The sequence below is a fragment of the Boleophthalmus pectinirostris genome, unplaced genomic scaffold, assembly GCF_026225935.1.
Source record: "Boleophthalmus pectinirostris isolate CB_2022bp ecotype Guang Dong unplaced genomic scaffold, ASM2622593v1 HiC_scaffold_7, whole genome shotgun sequence".
Classification (NCBI taxonomy): Eukaryota; Metazoa; Chordata; class Actinopteri; order Gobiiformes; family Gobiidae; genus Boleophthalmus; species Boleophthalmus pectinirostris.
Genome location: NW_026571473.1, coordinates 11,821,704 through 11,840,256, shown reverse-complemented (window position 1 = coordinate 11,840,256; position 18,553 = coordinate 11,821,704). Strand labels below are relative to the sequence as shown.

Below are 18,553 nucleotides of genomic sequence, written 5' to 3'. Positions count from 1 at the left end.
AGTAATATCTGTGGAGAGGCAACTCTGCTCACACAAAAAATGCCTGTTTTTCTAGCTATAAAACCACTTGTAATTCAGAAAATGTAAGGTACACTATTTAATTTTATTGTGGGACATTCCAGGCAGAGCAATGACATATCCAAAGAAACAAGCAGGTAATGGACCACCAACCAAAAAGTTACACAGTGCACCTTTAATGTTGAAAATCACATTTTATAGTCTAAATAAACACTGTCTTTTATTATCATTATGGCATCAGAATTGGTAAAATGCTGTCCTGTTTTCGCCTTAGGTTAGTTTGGGGTTGTCTTTTTTCCTTCAGGTTAGTGATGTTGGTACCGACTTCTACAGCTCTGTACGGGGTTGGCCCGGTGCCGCATCATTTTGTTCTGTCTGCCTAGCTCACCAGGTCCATCTTTCAGTTGTTATTTTGTTTTTGGGCATGGGAGTGGTTTTGGCATTTTTAAAGTGAATTTAAATTTATTTAAACATAAAAACAACTTTTACTTTTGTAACCCTTTCGCCTCCTGGGTCCTTTTTAATATGTTTGATCTACCTGGGTCATAACACTGAGTATCAAGTCTATTCCTTAGTACTGAAATCGTATTTGAAATTTTAGCATCATGACAACACTATTTTATTTTTTCATTTATATAATCTTAATAGTAAAAATCAATGACTGTAAATTAGATTACAGCTCTACCTCAGGAATTTTTTTATATTTCAATAAACTATTCACACAAGACAGGTGTCAAATATTACATGTTCTATTGACCTGAAAAATAGGACAAAGAAAAACATGTGTATGCATTAGTGAGCGACGGGCAGAGGTAGCAGCTGAGGGCAGACTCTTGCTGTAACATGTACAGGAGGCTCGTGTGTTAAAAGACTGTTTTGATCCGGGACTATCCGTAGAGCCCCTCTGCACGCGCTAATGACAACCTCTCCTTTTTCACCTGAAATCCCACCCCCACGCACGCCATCTACAATAGAACAATTATTTTCACCTAACGCAGTTGAAATGTATTACAAGGCTTTAAAGGTGCACTATGTAAGTTTTAGGTTGGAGTCCATCACCTGCTTATTTCTATGGATATGTCACTACTCTGTCTGGAATGTTCCACAGTATGATATTAAACAGATCTACCTTAGATTTATGAAATTACGGGTGATTTAATAGCTGAAAAATACCTATAAAAACAGGTGCTATGACTGTGAGTGGAGTTGCTTCTCCACAGATCTGACCTGTAACTTGATCTGGTTTGGTCTCCATGAAGATAGAAAGGTTTAATGCCATACTTTGAAACATTCCAGACAAAGCAATAACATCTCCATGAAAAAAAGCATGTTATAATGTTTTCTAGTCAAAAACATGGAGTATTTACAATAAATTTTGTGCCTGAATAATTAACCATTTCATATTCCATTAATTGTGAGGCATCTCTCTGTCCAAATTGCTTAATTATACACTTTTGTAGTAGAGGACCAACCTTATAGACCCAGACAAACTACACACGATTATGATTATTATTGTAGTAATAAAACAGATAAAAAAGATGCTAGGAAGGTTGAGTGGTGTGGTGGGAGCTGTGGAAAAACAGTGGCATAGTATAGTTTTGGGTCTATATTCATCTTTTACTGTGAGTTTTTGTTGTTAAATCTTTGCCTTTGAGTAGTTTGTTTTGGCCTTTTTCTGTATTTTATGTTATGTTATTTCAGCTTTATTAAAAAATAATAATGAGAAAAAATTGAAGAAAAATACACAAAGGTGACCAAAAAGCCTGTATAACACCTAGTACTATCTTACGTCTCTTTCAAACTCCACATGTGAGCATCTGAAGCCAGTGTAAAATCAAAAATCACATGGCTGGAGTTGCGTAACTTGGTGAGTACATTGAGCCCAGTGCTGTGCTTGGTTGGTTTAGTCCTGAAAGCAGCACACAGAGGGGTCCTTAGAGCGAAAGAAACCACCGGGGAATGATTGCTGCCTCTGCACTGTGCTGACGGAGCCTGGGGCAGCACTATCAGCCAACTTTATTAACTCCACAAAGCAACTGTTGACTTGCACTAGCTCCTGCCAAGTGCTGCGGCCCCAAAACCTATAAAACACAACCTCCACCACAACTGAGCAGGCTTGAACTTCTGTCACTGGAAGATTTTCCTTTTGATAGCTTCAAGAAGGAACTGATTTGAGTGTCTGATTTTATCACATATGTTCATAAAGTGAGAAAATGTTATCGTCTATATCTATTCTATGATATGGGATTCCCTTTTTGGGGTGGTCTTGGCAAATCGTCTACATCTCCTCTCTCTTGAATTATGTGCATATTACTTTACAATCAGAAAAGAACATCTACATCGGCCTAATTGAAAAAAACTTCAAACTTCAAATAATGAATCTTGATTTCAGTTGTTTTTACTAGTTTTACTTATTCAATCACCTTTTGAACCATATATCCTTTGACTATGTAATTTTTTTCATGAGATGGTCCAGTTTCCGCTTGTCTCCATGGAGATAATATTGCTTTGCCTAGATGTTCCACAGTATGGCATTAAACCTGTCCAAAATGATGAATCACTAGCAAATAGTTCAAAACACCTTGGCATGAATAAAATAATAGTAATACTAAAACTAAACAAGTCACAAGTACTCAAATAAACATACACGACATATATATATTCTCAATCCAATTAACTGTAATTAATATATTACACAACTCCGGACATGTTTCTCCAGTCTAAGGACTAACACAAAGAGTGCACTGAGCCTCTACAGCTGAATTCTGACATTACAATACTGGTCCTATTTGGATTAATGGAAAAGGCAGTATCTGGAAAAGTACAGTGAGCTGGATGTTAATGTGTACAACAGGCAGCACATACTTTCTCCATGTGGTTAGACTTTTTCACACTCGTACAGTGGTCACATTCAGATCATTTAACCTCTCAGGTACTTCCGCCTGGGAAACAAATTTGGAAAAAGAGCTAACTGTGCCACCAACGCATATGTGGGCAGGTAACGCGAGACTTGTTGTCCGCATGCCTTCGTCTTTCTGGGGTCTTTCATAACCCGAACGAGACGCAAGTTCTGACACGAGGCACATTCCAGGACACGCTTTTCCAAATTTACAGCTTTCCTGCCGTCTGCCTTGCTGTCACACACACATCTCCAATGAAACTGTAAAGTAGTAGAGGGAATAAGTGGACTATCAAATTCAAGTTTGCCAAATATTAAAGTTTCTTGGTTTGTTCTTGTATTAACATGCCCTTATGTTTATTATGGGAAGGGATAATGATAAATCTATATTGGTAACACATTCTAGTAAAAGCAAGCAATTAGGCCTGTCACAATAAATACTATATTGACTTATCACTCAATATATGAAAGATAGAACAATATTTTTAGGGGTCAGCATTTCTCTTGTGTACATTTTCTTTGCACTACTGGGAATTTTTTGGTTATTTCTTATTTCTATATGATAAGATTTGAGAAGTAAAAGGTTGAATTACTAACTTCTATGACTCATTACAGATTTAAATTAAAATAATGTGTTTCATTCTGCGGTTTATTTATTGCAGCTCATGATTTTCAAACAATATTGTAGATTTAGAATATTTTTTGTAGTTTAAATCCAGCTTTTGGGTTATCATGTCAGTGTCATACAGTCGTTTCAATATTATCATTTATCATCTATATTTACTTCATCAATATATCGAACTTCAGAATTTGTTATCGTGACAGGCCGACAAGAATCTGATATCAAGAACAGCAGTGTTTTTCAATCTGTGGTGCAGGTACTATTGGTAGGATGCTGGGTCCACGTTGAGTTCAGTCCGTGATCCACTTAGAATCTCTTTTATTCACCTTGTTTGGCCTCCTTTTTGTTGGCCTTCATTTATAGAGCAACTTTAGCCATAGTTAAGTCCTTGGGTAGCCCTTGTGATAATCTAGTACAGTCCTGTTATAGATTTGGGTCAGAACTAGGAATGGCCGATATATATATTTAAAAAAAACTTTACATTTTTACATTTTATCAGAAACGTGGAAAAAAAGTGCTTGCAAATGTCTTGTAGTTCATGTAGTTGTTATTTGGTTAAGTTCAAGTACTGCACATAAAGTATATAGAAAAATCACAGAACAATATTATCTATTTAGGAAGATTACACTGCAAATTTCTGTTTCATTACATTCTTTCAACAGCCTCTTTCCATATACTACTAGTCTAAAATATGTCTATTTTATGTTTCTCTACATTCAAATTTCAGCTTTAAGTGGCACTAGAAAAGCTATATTTCCTTGAGTGGTACTTAGTGTGAAAGGTTAGAAAACCACTCAGGTAGAGGATGTATTGTGGCAATCTCAAAGACAAATGACAAAGATAAGAACTAACAGAGCACACAAGCAGTGAATAGGTTGTAGCTATTCGAATGATGTTTGGCCGTAAAAAGTCATGATATCATTGAATGTTTCACACTTGTTGATTCATGCCGGACGTTTTCTTTTGGATTACGTCTCACACCTTGGCTCTTGAACAATAGCTCGATAAATATGTAGATAGTATTTGTCAAGGGCATAGCAATACTTTTCACCCCCCACCCCAACACCATTTCTGTGTCACCATGGGAAACGTCAATTAAACTTTCCAGTGGGTGGTGGTGACAGCTTGTGTGATGTGGCGCCGTAGAATTGACCTGAAGTGTTCAATGGAATCCCAGCCCTGACCTGAACAGATGGCCAAGGAGACGTGATGCAAGTGCGCACATCTGTAGAGGCGAAAGGGGTGAAGAAACAGCATTGTAGCATTTGGCAGTGTTGATCTAAGGTGATAAAATAAGACAAAATCTGAGCCAGAATTTGAGCAGGCTTTGAAGAAGTGTTGTCACGATACTAAAAAATGTTAATTCAATTTTGATACTACAGAATAAACTTGATTCTCGTTATCATCTTTGATATCATAATTAAAATAAATCATAAAATAATAATGATAATAAAAAAATACATACATCCATACATCAAATAGGGGATGGGCAGTTTCGGGCGAGGGGGAAGTCTTCAAGAAAAAAGGCAAGAAATCATTGCATTAGAAAGCATTTTTCAACACAAAATAATAGTTTCTCAGTTACTTCCATGTAAATCTCAAGAACACTGCTCTAAAACTATCCAGTAAACGTCCAACTATGTCTTATCTGATTTTTCTCAGTATCAATACCTGTCCAAATGAGAATGTACCTAGTTTTGTTTTGAATATATTTGTACCTGGGTGCTACTTGACAGTTCACCCAGTTATATTCACGATGTGATCAAAACCAAACCACTTCTCTCCTTTCCCATAAGCCTTCCATTTGAGTTGGTGGATTCCTCTTCTTTTGATAAGTGCAAAACACCATCTAGTCTTCTCCTATGCACACAGCACTCTGTTGTGTATACAGAGTTGTTGGCTCCCCCCTATTCGAAGGCTGCCATACATTCCTGTTGACAGCCTTTCATATGATAATGAGGATTCTCGGTGTAGATTTTTCTCTTTAGTTCCAGACACAGGGTTGCATCACATGTCAACACTTGCATCCCACCAGCAAGGTTCTTGGCAAGGAAGATGGTTAATGCTAATGTTAGTTCAAGCATAAGACACTGGTTTGCAGCAGAGCTGGGCAATTTACTCTATTATACCATAATGTGTAATGTATTTTGAAAGAGTTACAATTCAAAATAGTTGTAGCTTTACCTAGACCTGTCACGAAAATTACTGTAACGACTTATCGTTGAGTATCTGTTAGATGGAACAATATATTTTGGGGCTCAGTATTTATCGTGTGTACTTTTTCTTTGTGGTACTGGTACTATATGGTAAAATCTTTTATGGTTCATTACAGATAAAAAGTAAGTACTAAAGTGTTTTATTCTCCAGTTTATTTATTGCAGCTTGTGATTTTTAACAATATTGTAGTTAAATCTGCTCTAGGGTTATTGTGTTTGTTTCAGTATTATCGTTTATTGTCTATATTTACTTCAGCAACATACCTTATTTTAAAATTTGTTATCGTGACAGGCCTAAGCATAATGTGTAATGTATTTTGAAAGTTAACATTATAAATAGTTGTAGCTATACCAAACGCTTCCTAAGGCACTCCCTTATTAAGAATGTTTGAGTCAATCCTTGGTATATATTTGCACTTGCACTTATCTTTTTATTTGACAGTTGAATTCAACATTGTATTGGATTTATTTATTTTTTATGAATTCATTTAGAGGAGACCTATTGTGCAATGGAAATTTAACTTTTATGAGCTGTAAAGCATGTTATAATGGTTTCCCCTCTGCATTATCTCACTCAGAGTTATTCAATTGGTTGATGTATGTTTGACTAATCCTGTATTGACCTGCATTTGAGTCTTGAGTGTTCAGAAAATCTCAAATTTCACCTGCTCCCTTTTCCCACCCACTGCTCTGCATTTATTTGACATTGCAGCTGGGTTCAGAAATGTTGTATAGCAATTTATTAAACATTTTTTAAAAAGTTAAGGGACTGTTAAGTAACCTCTTTTTATTACAACTATTACAACTACTATTACATTTAATAACAGGCTGCAAAAAATTTAAACTGTAATTTTTAACAGTTAAAACTATAAAAGGCCATGTGCAATAACTGAAGTCAGCATTTTGATCAGCATTATGAACTGTAAATTATGAAATCTTTTGTCCTTCTTGCTCCTAATTTGTTTTGAAACTTGGGCACATTTCTAACTTCTGATTATAACTGGATAAAACCAAGGGCATCTCAGAGTTTCAGGAAACACTTCATCACAGTGAAACCCAAATAGCTCCACACAAGTAAAAGACAAGGTCACTCCACAAAACTCTGTACACTTCTGATAACAGAAGTAGCCAACAGTAACAGTAGCTCGCTCACTCTCACTACCACTGGTCATATGACTTCCCCTGTTCATAAACAACTCAGGTATGCCTCTGGCTTCAGCTACATCACCTGATCCATCTTTAGACCCACCATCCTCCATAAATCTGTCTAAGGGAGACACCCACATAACTATTTATCATCTCCGCTTAGCAGCTACTTGCATGAGGAAGAGGGTTTCTAAGCAAAGGTTTCTGCACCCAGCATAAGGCCAAAATGTTGAGACATGACCTGACAACAGGGTAGTGTTACACCTGCATACTATTTGAGAAGCTGAAATAGATCTATTGAGCAAGAACAAATTCATGTTTAATACAAATCTTTGGCAATGACTATAAATCTGAAATGCAAGTGTGAGTTAAAATTATAGCTTTTAAGCCATGCTCACTCACAAATTCAAAATGGTGCAATATTTCTAGCGCACTTGTTCTCGTAATCAATAGTGGTGGCAATGATCCAGAAAGTATCAAATCACATAGGGAGGAGAGGAAATGAAAATCTAGGTTTGTCATAGAAGAAGTTGGCATTTTAATAGCTGGTAGCTCTGCCCCTGCAAAACATGACAACGCTATAAATTCTGCACAAACACAAACATGCAAGTTCACACATGAAACAAGCACACAAGTCACATTGGTTGATGTATGTTTGAGTATTCATGTATTGTCCTGCATTTGAGACTTAACTGTTCAGGAAATCTCAAATTTCACCTACCCCCTATCCCCACCCACAGCTCTGTATTTACTTGAGATTGTAAGACAGAATCTGAAAAAGATCAGATTTCAGATTCAGAAATGTTGCGTAGCCATTTATCAAAAATGTCACTACTACTACAGTTACAACTAAGACCACCACTACTACTACTACTACCACTACAACTACTACTATTACTGGTGGTGGTAGTAGTAGCAGTAGTAGTAGTAGTAATGGTAGTAGTGCTGGTGGTGGTAGTAGCAGTGATAGTAGTATGTGAAAAATCCCTCAGTCGTCCATGTAGAATCCTTGGCAAAAGGAGAAATTCAATTTGTCAACTGAACAAAGTTTATTTAGTCAAATATGCTCATCCAAGCTGCTTCTTCAGTTCTGAATGAAGTTCCCCAGTTCCCCAGAGCTGAAGAAGCAGCTTCTATGAGTGATGAAACGTATTTGACCAAATAAACTTTGTCCAGTTGACAAAATTTAATTTCTCCTTTGTCATGGATTCTACCTGGACGACTGAGGGATTTTTCACATACTACTATCACTGCTACTACCACCACCAGCACTGCTACCATTACTACTATTACTACTGCTACTACTACTACCATCACCACTATTATTACCTGCACTACTACTACCATTACCGCTACTTCTACTACCACAATTACTACCACCACGACTACTAGTACAACATTATAAATTCTATGCAAACACAAAAATGCAAGTCCACACAGGAAACAAGCACACAGTTCACATTCACCCACACACTAGCCTGTACCAGCCGCACTGACACCCAATCAGCTAAAGGTGATAATCAAGGCCTATTTATGCACACTAATTAAACCGACAAGTCTGTGCTGAGAAGAAATAAACTGATCTAATTAAATCAATGATTGTGATGGATTCAATTCACACCTTCTCTGCATAGTAAAGTTCTTATTTGCAGTTTTATTTTTAGTAAGAGGTAATTATGGAATATGTGAAAATAGTTTGAATGAGTTTGACGATAACTATAAAAACTATAAAAAATGATGCATTCAAATTGTGCACAATTAAAGCTACTAAAACTACAAAATACTGTATGTGAAGAGAGGTATTTTAAGACTGCTTAAGATTGCTACGGATTCTAAAGTGGTTGCATAAGAGAACAAGTTTGATTAAATTAGATGCAACAGAGCACTTGGTTAAATGGAGAAACCAGGAAGGGCATCCAGGGCAAAAAGATTAATTTGATTTGAAGTAAGGAAACTAGTTAAAAGGGACGTCGTGGTTCATCTTGTGCAAATTTTGACTGTAATGTGTAATTAGAATCAAAGCTGGTAATATCTGGGAACACATTTTAGCAGCTGAACCTGGAACCAGTAGAAAGGTTTTGATGAAATATTTTAGACAAATAAGCTTAAAGGTGCAAGGTGTAACTTTTCTAGCGGAGGGTCTGTCAAATGCTTTTCTTTGTGGAGATGTCACTGATTTGTCCAGAATGTTTCACAGTATGGTACTAAACCATTCTATCTTCATGGAGACCAAACCGGACCAAATTACAGGTCAGATCTGTGGAGGCAACCCCGCTCACAGTCAGAATGCCTGTTTTTCAAGGTATTTTTGAGCTACAAAACCAACTGTAATTGAATAAATATAAGATAGATCTGCTTAATGTCATATTGTGGAACATTCTAAGGAGAACAATGACATATCCATAGAAACAAAAAGGTGACAGACCATCAACCAACAGGTTACACAGTCCACCTTTAGATTTAAAACAGTTATTTGTTCTTTTTGAATGAATTTTGATTAACTTTCTTACCCAAGTTTATCAAACCGCCGCTGCTTGCCTTTAAGACTATTTATTTCAGTTAAATACTTCTTTGTCAAGTGCTGAGGGGCCCGTCGAGGCATGATAAACCCGGCTTTGACCTTAATAAATACTTAATCACCCTTCATTTTGTTCATTCACGGCGGGGAATTAAGTGACACAACGCAAACAAGTTAAACAACGGGAATGGCATCCTAAATATTCAATCCAAAGACTTCTTAAAATGCAAGTTACCATGGAGCTGTTCAGAGCAAACTACCGGGGAGGACATGACAACCTCAACCACCCCCACCAACTCTTATACTCTTAAACACACATCAGCACTGAAAAGAAATGGCTACAGCTGTGGAACATTCAAGAAATTCAAACTAGAAATTAAAATGAAATGGCCTAGCTTAACCAAACCAAGTAAGTTATTGAGAATGCAAGATATTAGGGCTGCAATGATCATTCAACTAATTGTGAATAATCGATTATAAAAAAAAAAAATGTCTATGGCTGGTCGATGAAACTTTAAGTTAAGCTTTAAACCATGTAATAATGTTGTTACATAGTCAAAAACATACCCGGGATTGTGTTTTGTTTCAATCATGTTTGAGTAATCATTTATTATTAGGCTATCTACATCTCCAAAGTGCTCTCTTCCTCCTTGTGATGTCATGTAGTTTTCAAGTTAACAGCTACATTTTACCTTTTGTCCAGGATTGAAATCATCCAAATGACTCTAGTGAAGGTGTGTGGAGTTTAAAAGTGGAGCACTTCTTGTTTTACCACGTGACATCGCAAGGTGAAACAGAATGTTTATAAATCTGAGGGAAGAACTCAAGTCTAAATATGCGGAGTTTTGTGTGTTTTTGGTGGGGAAACAATATTATAACATAGATAAGAATATAGTGTAATATGGGCCCTTTAAACAATTACATTTCCAAACATCAAAATATCCTGTTTAAGTATGTAAAAAAATAATAATAAAATAGACTTATGTGCTCTGAAATGCATGTGAATCTTTTATTTGAATTTTCTTTTGAAGTTCATATTTCAGTCATCTAAAGAAATGTTAAAGCTTCTGGATCTATTCAAATTCACGGTGAGCTGAGTTTGGATTTGAAAACAGGAATCTACTGGCAAGATTTTGATTTGACCAGTATTGCAATCTGTTTCCAAAATCATGCAGCCCTAGTTTACAACACCCCAAACGGAAAAGAAATTGAAAAGGACCAAGGAAGCTAATATCACAAACTTCACTGAAATAGCCAAAAAGGAAGTAGTGGATACAACATGAGCCAAACAAAATCCTGCTGGAAGCCCGACCGTGAGGCCATCCGCTGGGCTGCAGTCACAGATCACGTTCTATTTCTAGCAGTAGTCAACAACAGACTACGCACATGGCAGCTCATCTGTTTACTCTGTCAGAGGCATGCTAGCAGATTGCCACAAACACAGAACTACTACAGGGAGCGAAAAAAGATGGCCAAACCACAATGAAAAATGTCCAATGTTTCCAGCCGCACTTCTGGTCAGTGTATATGCAAGGCTTCCAAGGCAAAGAACAAGACTGCAACTTTAAACTACACACATCTGCATGTTTGATACAGAGTAGGACAAGGATATTAAGGGGCCTTGTGAGTTTTAAGACATGTTATAATGTTGTTATCTCCTCAAAAACATACCTGTTGAGTTGTGTTTTGTTTCATTCACACAGGTTCACATAGGCATAATATCATGTTGTCAAATTAACAGCTACCCTTTTACCTTTACGTCATTAGAGATTTATTGGCAATTCCATGGCTGAAATTATCCAAATGATTCTAGTTAAGATGTATGGAGTTTAAAAACATAGTGGAGCACTTTCTGTATCACCACATGACATCACGAGGTAGAAGTGTGGAATGCTTTCTGTTTGAGAGAAGAACTCAGCCTAAATATGCAGGGTTTGTGTTTTAAACATGTGTGAATAAAACAAAACACAACTCCAGGTAAGTTTGTGATGAGGAAACAGCATTATAACAGATCAGAAAATAGCATAATATGGGCCCTTTAAGTGTAATTTATGCAATTTAGCTTGTAAAACAATATAGATGTCTTAAGCACAAATCTGGGATAGACATTAACAGCACGTAATGGAAGCCAATGAATTTCTGTGGCAACGAGGCAAGAGAAATAAAAACATATTGAGAGACATTGCATTGAGAAAACCGTAGAGAGGTTTTAAGCAAATAACTGTAATAGCTGTTTTGAAATGTCTATAGATTACAGAAAATGCATTTGGTAATGTGCAATCTGCTTCAAAGTGAGTTTTTATTTGTATAATGTTCCCTTACTTATCATTATCTTTAGATGACGCAGTTGTGCAATAACAAAAAACAGAAACAATAGAAAGTATTGTGCACGAAGAGAATCCTCTGCAAAATGTCAGAATACCACTTACATCTGGAGTCCATTTAAGCACTGGCTACCTTACGTGCTTCTATTTTAGTAGCAGTAAATGGTTTCATGACACAGATGTTTCGCTTTGTTTGTGTATACACCGCATTGAGAACAGCATAATAACAGAATCATAAGACATTTTGTACATTTTAACACATGCACACCAAACCCACCACCAACCAGTCACCACAAGAATACAGTAAATTCTAAAGAGAGGGAAGTTAGTAGTTACTGATCTACACTGTGAGTGAGTGAACCTGGAATTTGATGTGTGATTAAGTATTAAAATGCGCCTAACATTAGTGTAAAGGAGAGAACCCATCACCAAAAACACCACCGGTTAGAAAGTCATTTTGGTAAGGAAAGCAAAGAGATCTGAGGAGTCCCACTTGCTTTGCATCCTATAGTGAGCAGTGCAGGGTCGGACCACCACCAGAGGTACTATGAATGGAGGATGTAGTAATCAAGGAGGATTGATTTTAGTGGGTCCACAGGATTTGAGGGGCCACTGTGAAGTCATCCTACCTGGCTGCGTGGAGGCAGAGGAAGAGGAGGAGGAGGAAGGCTGCCTTGGGGACTTGATTGTCGAAGATTTTGCCTTTTTGGATGGTGTGACTGGTTTGACCCCAGCTTGAGGAGCAGATTTATCCAGGACTTTGGTGCGTGGTAAAGGCGGAGATGATCCTTCAATGCGCTGTTTCATCTCCGAAGACAGCAGGCGACCTTTGTGCATCCACTCTTGCATCTTGTTCACAGTGACACCGTTTCCCTTATTGGTGACACAAGTTTGAATTTGGCTTGAGTTTATTTCTTGCTTGATTTCTGATTTTGAAAGCGTGTCCGTGTTACTATCAGAGGACCCTGTTAGACTATTCATAGACCCACTACTCTCACGTAGTACAGTCTCATCCTCATTGGCTTCTCTTGGTAACTCGTCACCGCTAGCAGCATCGTAAAAAACCTGCCCTTCTGAAATCTCACCCACTCCTGCTGTAACTTTATCTTTTGACTCTGTATTCTCCTTACTACCTTCCTCCTTTTGTATTCGGCAAACTAAAGGTCCTCCTGGATACCTGATAGCTCCGTCACTAGCAGAGCGTTGTAACTCTATGGCCTTAAGATTGGAGTTCAAATCGACCATGCTTTTGCTATCACCTTTGCGTTCATGCTTCTTTGCCTGGAGATTCTCATTCACGCACTGAAGGAGGGAGTCTGTGTCCGACACCTGTTGTGGACTCTGCTCTCCCCCAGAAGACCAGGAATCGCTGTCCATGTTTTTAGCAGATAGCCGCGAGCAAAGACTGTCCCTAGAATGGCTGCTACAGGAGGACATGACCTGCTGTTCGGTCCCTCCATTAGTCACTTGCTGGACGTCCATGTTAATATCATTCATTGCGTTTATAAGGAGGTAATATGCCTCTTTAAGCTGGTTTCTTAGCCTGTCTGTCTCCTGCATTGCGCTGTCACTAACCTCTCCTTTGCCCTTGACTTTTTCAGAGGCACAGTTCGACTTGACAGTTTCATAAAAAGGCAAAATTTCATTGTCGTAATAGTCATCATCCTCACTTTCTAATCTTTCAGTGCCACATAGAGATGCCATGTTGAGGTCACAGATTTCTAGCTCTGTAGGGAAATATGTGGGGCTTTGTAGAGTAGGTGGTCCAAACTCTGGATCATAACTTTCAATGTTGTGGATTAGGATGTGCTCCTCTGGATTGGCAGGCAAGGGAACATGGGAGTTTGTGTCCAAAGTTGTGTTGCTGTCAAAAATCAATGAGTTTTGTACAATGTCTATGTGTCCAATTCTGCTTATCCCCTCTTGCCCTGTCACTACACCTGTGTTAGAACGCACTGTCTGGCATACAACTGGATTGGAGCTGTCCCCGAACCCTATTGAATCCCCGCTCCACTGCCTAGATACAAATTGCTTCCCCCAAGCTATAGTGACTTTGTTCAACTCCTGATGCCTCACGTCGCTGTCTGTTAGCACGTGTACCCCAAAGTGAACGTCTTTTTGAAGCGAAACCCCCGTGCGCTCGTCATTACGCCTGGCCACGCTCCTCGCCTCCTGAGTCGGCTTCGCTTGGGACAACTCCGGCGTTGTAGCTACTAACACAACTCCCCCTGTCTCTGTCTGTAGCAGCGCACCTTCCACACTACAATTCTCGTAAGTACTCATTCTCTCTGTCGTGCAATCCAGCTTTGAGAGATACGCTTGCTCGCAGTCTATCAAAACTTTTGCGTTACCTTCTCGGCCCCCATACGCAGCCGTGGAGTCGTAACCACCAGCACCGCCGACTGTAGCTCCTTTCTTGGACTTCTTCCCCCGGAGTTTTGCTAGTAAAGTCCTCCGCAGAGGGTCGGCCATTCCTTTCCGTTGCCTCCCAAGTTAAATCCCCGCGTTTCGGTTCAATAGCGCACAGGCTCCGTAAAGGAAAGGGACACCGGGTGAGTAGTGCTCGCTGGCCGCGGTCAAAGCTCGACGCGCGGCCGGACTGCTCTCCATTCTCCGCTGTCACCTCCTCTCTGCCGCTCGGCTCCAGGCTTCACTTGCTTAGCTTCGTCTGCACACCTCTCCCTCTCTCACACACAAACTCCACACCGTTCCCTCCCTCCTCCTCTCACGCTGGTTGTCCCGGGACTCTTACGCCGTCTCTCTAGCGCCCCGCCTCGCCCGCTCAAAGTGTTTGCACTATGCAGAGTGGATTTTTGCCATATTTCCCTTGGCTCAAAGTTCATGTCTTGTTATACTTTATTAGCCCAGAGAACACGCTCTCCAAACTTGTTGGACAAATTTGGTCAAGTAGTGGCACCAAACATGACGCATTAGCACTGGGCCCGTGCCTTGTGGTCTGGGTTTAAAAATGTTTAAAACCGTACTTTTCTAATAGCCAGAAATAAAGTTAGGCCTTATGCCTATTTGAATATGGAAAAAAATATAATAATGTTGTAAATATGGAAAGAAGAGAGACAGAGAGAGAGAGAGAGAGAGAGAGAGAGAGAGAGAGAGAGAGAGAGAGAGAGAGAGAGAGAGAGAGAGTTACCAATGTAAGCAGACACGGGGTTTAGTGTTAAGTGACTTGCTCAAGGACACAACAGCAGTATTCAAATGCTGCTGCTATATAGGCCTATTGAGTTGAGTTATGAGGGACATTATGAATATATTCTTTGCCAAAATCAGGGCTATAATCACTTGAGACAGTAAAATAATGATTATGACCAGTTTGTTCCATGCATCTTCATAGACACACTTATGCCTCCTTATCTGATTAATGGCAGTTCTATATAATGTAAAAAAAAAAAAAAAAGTGTACACCAAATAACACTGGTGTTTGGATCACAGCTTTCAATCTTTTCCCTTAGTTATGTTAGACTTTTACTCTACTTTTACTCTATTTTCTTTGGCACAATCACAGGTGTGAAAAATCTGGAAAAATCATGTTACCCACTTCAGATTCTTGCATTTACATTGATTTTAAATATGTAACAGTTACCAGATAATCAGATAATGATCACATTTTACACGTAAACAAAGCCAGTTTTTTAGCTCAACAGATTTGTGAGCAGAGGTCAGAACAGGCCACAGCTCATGACCTGTGCAGAATCACTCCAAAGCCCTCTCCTCCTGACAGCACCTCTGTCTCTGCAGCTCTCCCTTTCCTCAGGCTCTGTGGACACAAACACAGAGCATAGCCTGCAGGTTTTGACCTGTAAATAAGTGCCCAGACAAGGTCTAGTCAGGCAGTCGGGAGGCAGGCTGAGGCGTCAGGCCCTCACATCTCCTGCAGAGCAATAACAGATGCTTATCATCCTCTGGAGCTGGAGGAGGAGAGAGAGAGGGAGAAAAAGAGAGGGGGGGGAGATGGGGTTAGAATGAGGGACATGGGGGCCTGTCACTGATCTGACAATAACTGCCCTTTGTACAATGACACTCTGTTCAGTGCAATTGTAACTGTTCTCCTTCATTGTGTTTTGGTAAAAAGGTTTGTTTTTTACTAAACTCACACTATGTAACTTTTCTTTTGGAGCGCCTGCCATCTGTTTGTTTTAATGCTGATGGTATTGTTTTGTTTGGAATGCTCCACACTATGGGGCATTGTGGGATCTGTGGAGACAAGCAGGTAATGGCCAAGTTGTGGGTCAGATCTCTATAGAGGTAACCCTCCTCATAGTAATAATGCCCCTTAGCGCCCTCACTGTAGAGTGCATTTTTTTTTTTTTTGCAATAAAATAACAGTAATTGAAGAAATGTAAGGGGTAAAGACTACTTGTTTACGCATAGCCAGCGTGCACCAGGAGGCTCTGAAGAAGTCTGTATTGTGCATTTTTCAAGGACAACAGGTCTTAGTGTGTTAGTACCCAGATCTGTTGTTGCACTGTTTTAGCCTGAAGAAAATGTTTGATTCTCTTATTCCCATAAATGAATATAAAATATTTTTATACAATACAATTTCAGTTTAAACATGAAATTATATTTCTTTTTAAGGTATTTTTTAAAGAGTTGATGTTCAAATGATTATTATTTGAGTAGTGATTTTTTTTTTAACAACCTTTCTCTGCACTTATTGAATGTAGTGTACATACAAAGATAGACATAATATTCCTCATGCTGTTTGTGAGTATACTCAGGACTGCACATGTGCACTGTTCCAGCCACTGCAGCTTTTCAGCAGCTCATCTCTCAGCACATTCCAGGTGAAGGCAACGGCAAACAAACTGCTTAAGGTTCAAGTGGGTTTCATACCTCTCTCTGTGCTCGGAGCCTGAGGTGGTGCCTGGAGCAGACATGCAAGGTCAAATGTGAGAGGAGTATTCAAAAAGATACACTTGAGAAAACATATGCCAGTTATTTTTGCCAGTGTAACAAAATATATGTGCGGTAATCAGTACCTTTACTCCTTTAGTTATATTTACTCGAGTAACTTTTAAAATAAATTGTACTTTTCAGAGTACTTTTCTTGTAGCATACTTTTACTCCTACTTGAGTTTTTTACTGAAATAACAGTACTCTTACTTGAGTAAAAGTTCTCCCATTGTGAGTAAGTCTGCAAGTGACAAAAGGTTATATTGACAATATTAAATGGTTTGAACGTTTGTATTTCTTGCACCACTTCTTCAGATATGATTAATTTTGTCAAATTTTTTGTCTATCCTTTGAAAATATAATAAGATTTTGTGTATTATTTAAGGTTAAGGACTAATAAGTAATTTCTTGGAACACTACTTTACTACTGTATTTCTACTTCAATATTATTTTGAAGTAACATTACTCATGAGTACAATTATCCATGTCTGTTCTGTAGATGTTTCATTGAAAAATTGCATAATGAGGAAAACCTATTAACTCATTTGTAAAGGTTGAAACAGTTTCAAAGCATTGTCAGCATATCTTTCCTGCTGATTTGACTAATTTTCCCTTTTATTTGTTGCAAGGGCCCAGCTCATCCTCCAGAGACTAAAGCACATTACCTGCAGTTTGATGAAATGCCTTCACAGCTACAAGCAATTTGACCTAGCTCTCCACCACTGAATGTAAGTTAATGGAACAAATAGGGCCATACATTTCAATTTGGTTGCACAACACACAGTGAGCACCAATAGCATTATAATACCTATATGCATCTCAATTACATTTCAGATATTCTTTCTGTTAGACACTGATCATGCAGTGATTAAAGGGCCCATATTGCGTTATTTTCTGATCTCTGTTATAATGTTTTTTCCTCATCACAAACATACAGTACCCGGAGTTTAACACACAAACTTTGCATATTTAGGCTGAGTTCTTCAGGTCTGGAATTGCCCATCTTTACTGAACTAAAGGTATATTGTAGCTGTTAACCTGAAATCTACCACTAGATGACGTCACAATGTAGAATAGAGCATTTTGATCTTTAGAGATGTAGACAGATTAACGCAGGATTACTGAAACGTGTGAATGAAACAAAACAGGAATTAAGAGCATTATAAGAGCACTACACATTATTGTCATTGCTAATATATATATATATATATATATATATATATATATATATAAAGATGGTAGCAAAAAGAAACAAAAAACTAAAAAGAAAAACCCTGAGATATCCGTTTTTGCTGTTAAACTATTAATTTGCCATAATATGTTTTTTGTAGACCCCATATCCCACTCACTCAGGATCAGGTGGTCCTCCCTACTCTCTCCTCCCCTCTCCTACCCAGTGCTCTTTGTCAGGTGGTGGTGATAGAACATCTGCCTGCTGCCCTGTGTGTATGGGGCAGTGAGGGGAGCCCAGTGCTTGGATAGGGGGCTGTGCAGCTGTTGGTTGGTCCCCTCCTGATGGCTGCTCCATTGTTCTGTCCCTCTGTGTCTCCAACTCCCTCTGTCCCAGTGCTTTATGGTCCGCTTCTTTCTCTCAGAGGCACGGTGTGGGTAAATTTATGTCTCCAAACGCAAGTCTTTCTCAGGGCATAAATCAGACTGAATGATCCCTGTCAGAGGTCTGTTGCCAGGGGGTTCACGGTTTTATGTTCCATTATTGTAATATCGTTTCAATTTTATTTTATTGCCAAAAAAAAAACAAAAAAACGGGGGGACTGTTGAGATTTTGTTGGCAAAATGTCAACTTTAAATTTGTATGTCTATTATAAAACCATCTTAGAAGAAAAAAAAAACTAAACATTTTTGTTATAATAATAATAATTATTATTTTTTTACCTTTTTAAA

At 38.5% G+C, this 18,553-nt stretch overlaps 1 protein-coding gene across 1 annotated transcript in view; it reads right to left on the bottom strand.

The window, feature by feature from the left end:
• The window catches only part of syde2 (synapse defective 1, Rho GTPase, homolog 2 (C. elegans)), a 69,421-nt gene extending 55,005 nt beyond the window's left edge, over positions 1-14,416 (bottom strand). The window contains exon 1 of the mRNA XM_020938080.2: positions 12,373-14,416. Within this exon, the coding sequence (XP_020793739.2) occupies positions 12,373-14,215 (1,843 nt within the window). The 5' untranslated portion in view covers positions 14,216-14,416. The remainder of the gene's footprint in view (positions 1-12,372) is intronic.
• Between the last annotated feature and the right edge of the window lie 4,137 nt (positions 14,417-18,553).